Here is a 1,251-nt window from a genome sequence, read left to right as displayed (position 1 = left end):
CTTTTTCCATAATTACGAGATTATTTTTTGTTTCTCAGGGGTAGCAGCACCCATGTGCTCCAAGGGATTTCCCCTAATAATCTGACTTCTTACAATTAAACTTGTAGGACTTCTTATTGGTGGTCGCATCCACTAAATTTCTGTGTGACCTTCATCTCTATCTCTCAGGGCTTTAGGCTATGTTTGAGGAACCAAATAGAGAGTGCAAAGTCATGGTTCGGTTCTAGTGAATTGGGTGGAGTCCATTCCTACGTTTAGTTGGTTGGAGCAAGAAAATGGAATCAATGAAATGTTTTCCCAGTTATGTACATGTAATAACGACGCATGCTATTAGAGCACAATATATGATCAATATATCAAAAGTATACATGGTACATGGTACAACATACTCGTTTATCTTCTCAAAGGGAGCGAAGGAACAACCAAACATCGATACTACAGTGGCCGGCCATGCAGAGTTGGCTCCACATACGTAGTCCTCTCTCTCACATGGAGATCAGATCAGAGCATTTATTCATGTATATGTAGTATATAGGTAACCTCAAAGTACTCAGCATCGATCGGTGGAGCTATAATCTGCGATGCTGGCGGCAAGCAATCGATCACTAGATCTTATTGCAGTTCACAGTTGAGCTGATCTTGTAGGGGACGCTGACGCGGCACTTGGAGGGGGTCTCTGCGGCCTTGCCTTCTTTGACCCCACCGGCAGCACTCTTGATGCACAAGCATGCCGCTTTCTTGTCAGCGGCGGTCTGCACTTGGCCGGCCAATCTCCTAACGCCGCTGCAGCAGGCCGCGGACGGGCTGGCGCCGCTGCCGCGTGCATAGGAAAGGCAGGGGCCAAGGGCGGAGTTCACCTGGCCGCAGGAGATTGCCACGTCGGAGGCTACAAGGAGGAGTGCCGCCACCAGGGCGACCAGCACGAGCTTAGTAGCTGTAGTGCGAGCCATCTCGACCGAATTATTTTTTAGAACGAAGACGCCAGATACGTCCGGCTTTAAATTAATAAATCCACAACAGGCAGCGTAGCAACAACACAACAAGTCTTAGAACAACGACACAGGCCGTTCCGGCCAACGCAAAAAGATCGACGAAAGAAGTCCAGGCGCGACTTGACCAACTACTAGCGGATTACAGGGCAGCGCCCGTACAGAGCACGCAGGCTCGTCAAGCACCAAAAGGGACCAAGGACACTCGTCCTGGTCAAGGCTCCCTAGCCATCACGTAAACTTGCATCAGACGTTGTTGGAC

At 49.4% G+C, this 1,251-nt stretch overlaps 1 protein-coding gene across 1 annotated transcript; it reads right to left on the bottom strand.

Annotated features, from left to right (window-relative positions):
- Window positions 1-330: 330 nt before the first annotated feature.
- LOC119271084 (non-specific lipid-transfer protein 4.1-like) lies at window positions 331-957 on the bottom strand. Its single transcript, XM_037553042.1, has one exon. The coding sequence runs from the start codon at window positions 948-950 to the stop codon at window positions 606-608; it is 345 nt and encodes a 114-aa protein (XP_037408939.1). The 5' UTR covers window positions 951-957; the 3' UTR covers window positions 331-605.
- Window positions 958-1,251: the final 294 nt, after the last annotated feature.

The sequence above is a fragment of the Triticum dicoccoides genome, chromosome 3A (genome assembly GCF_002162155.2).
Source record: "Triticum dicoccoides isolate Atlit2015 ecotype Zavitan chromosome 3A, WEW_v2.0, whole genome shotgun sequence".
Lineage (NCBI taxonomy): Eukaryota > Viridiplantae > Streptophyta > Magnoliopsida > Poales > Poaceae > Triticum > Triticum dicoccoides.
Note: the sequence above shows the minus strand (reverse complement) of the source record. Positions and strands in the feature narration are given on the sequence as shown.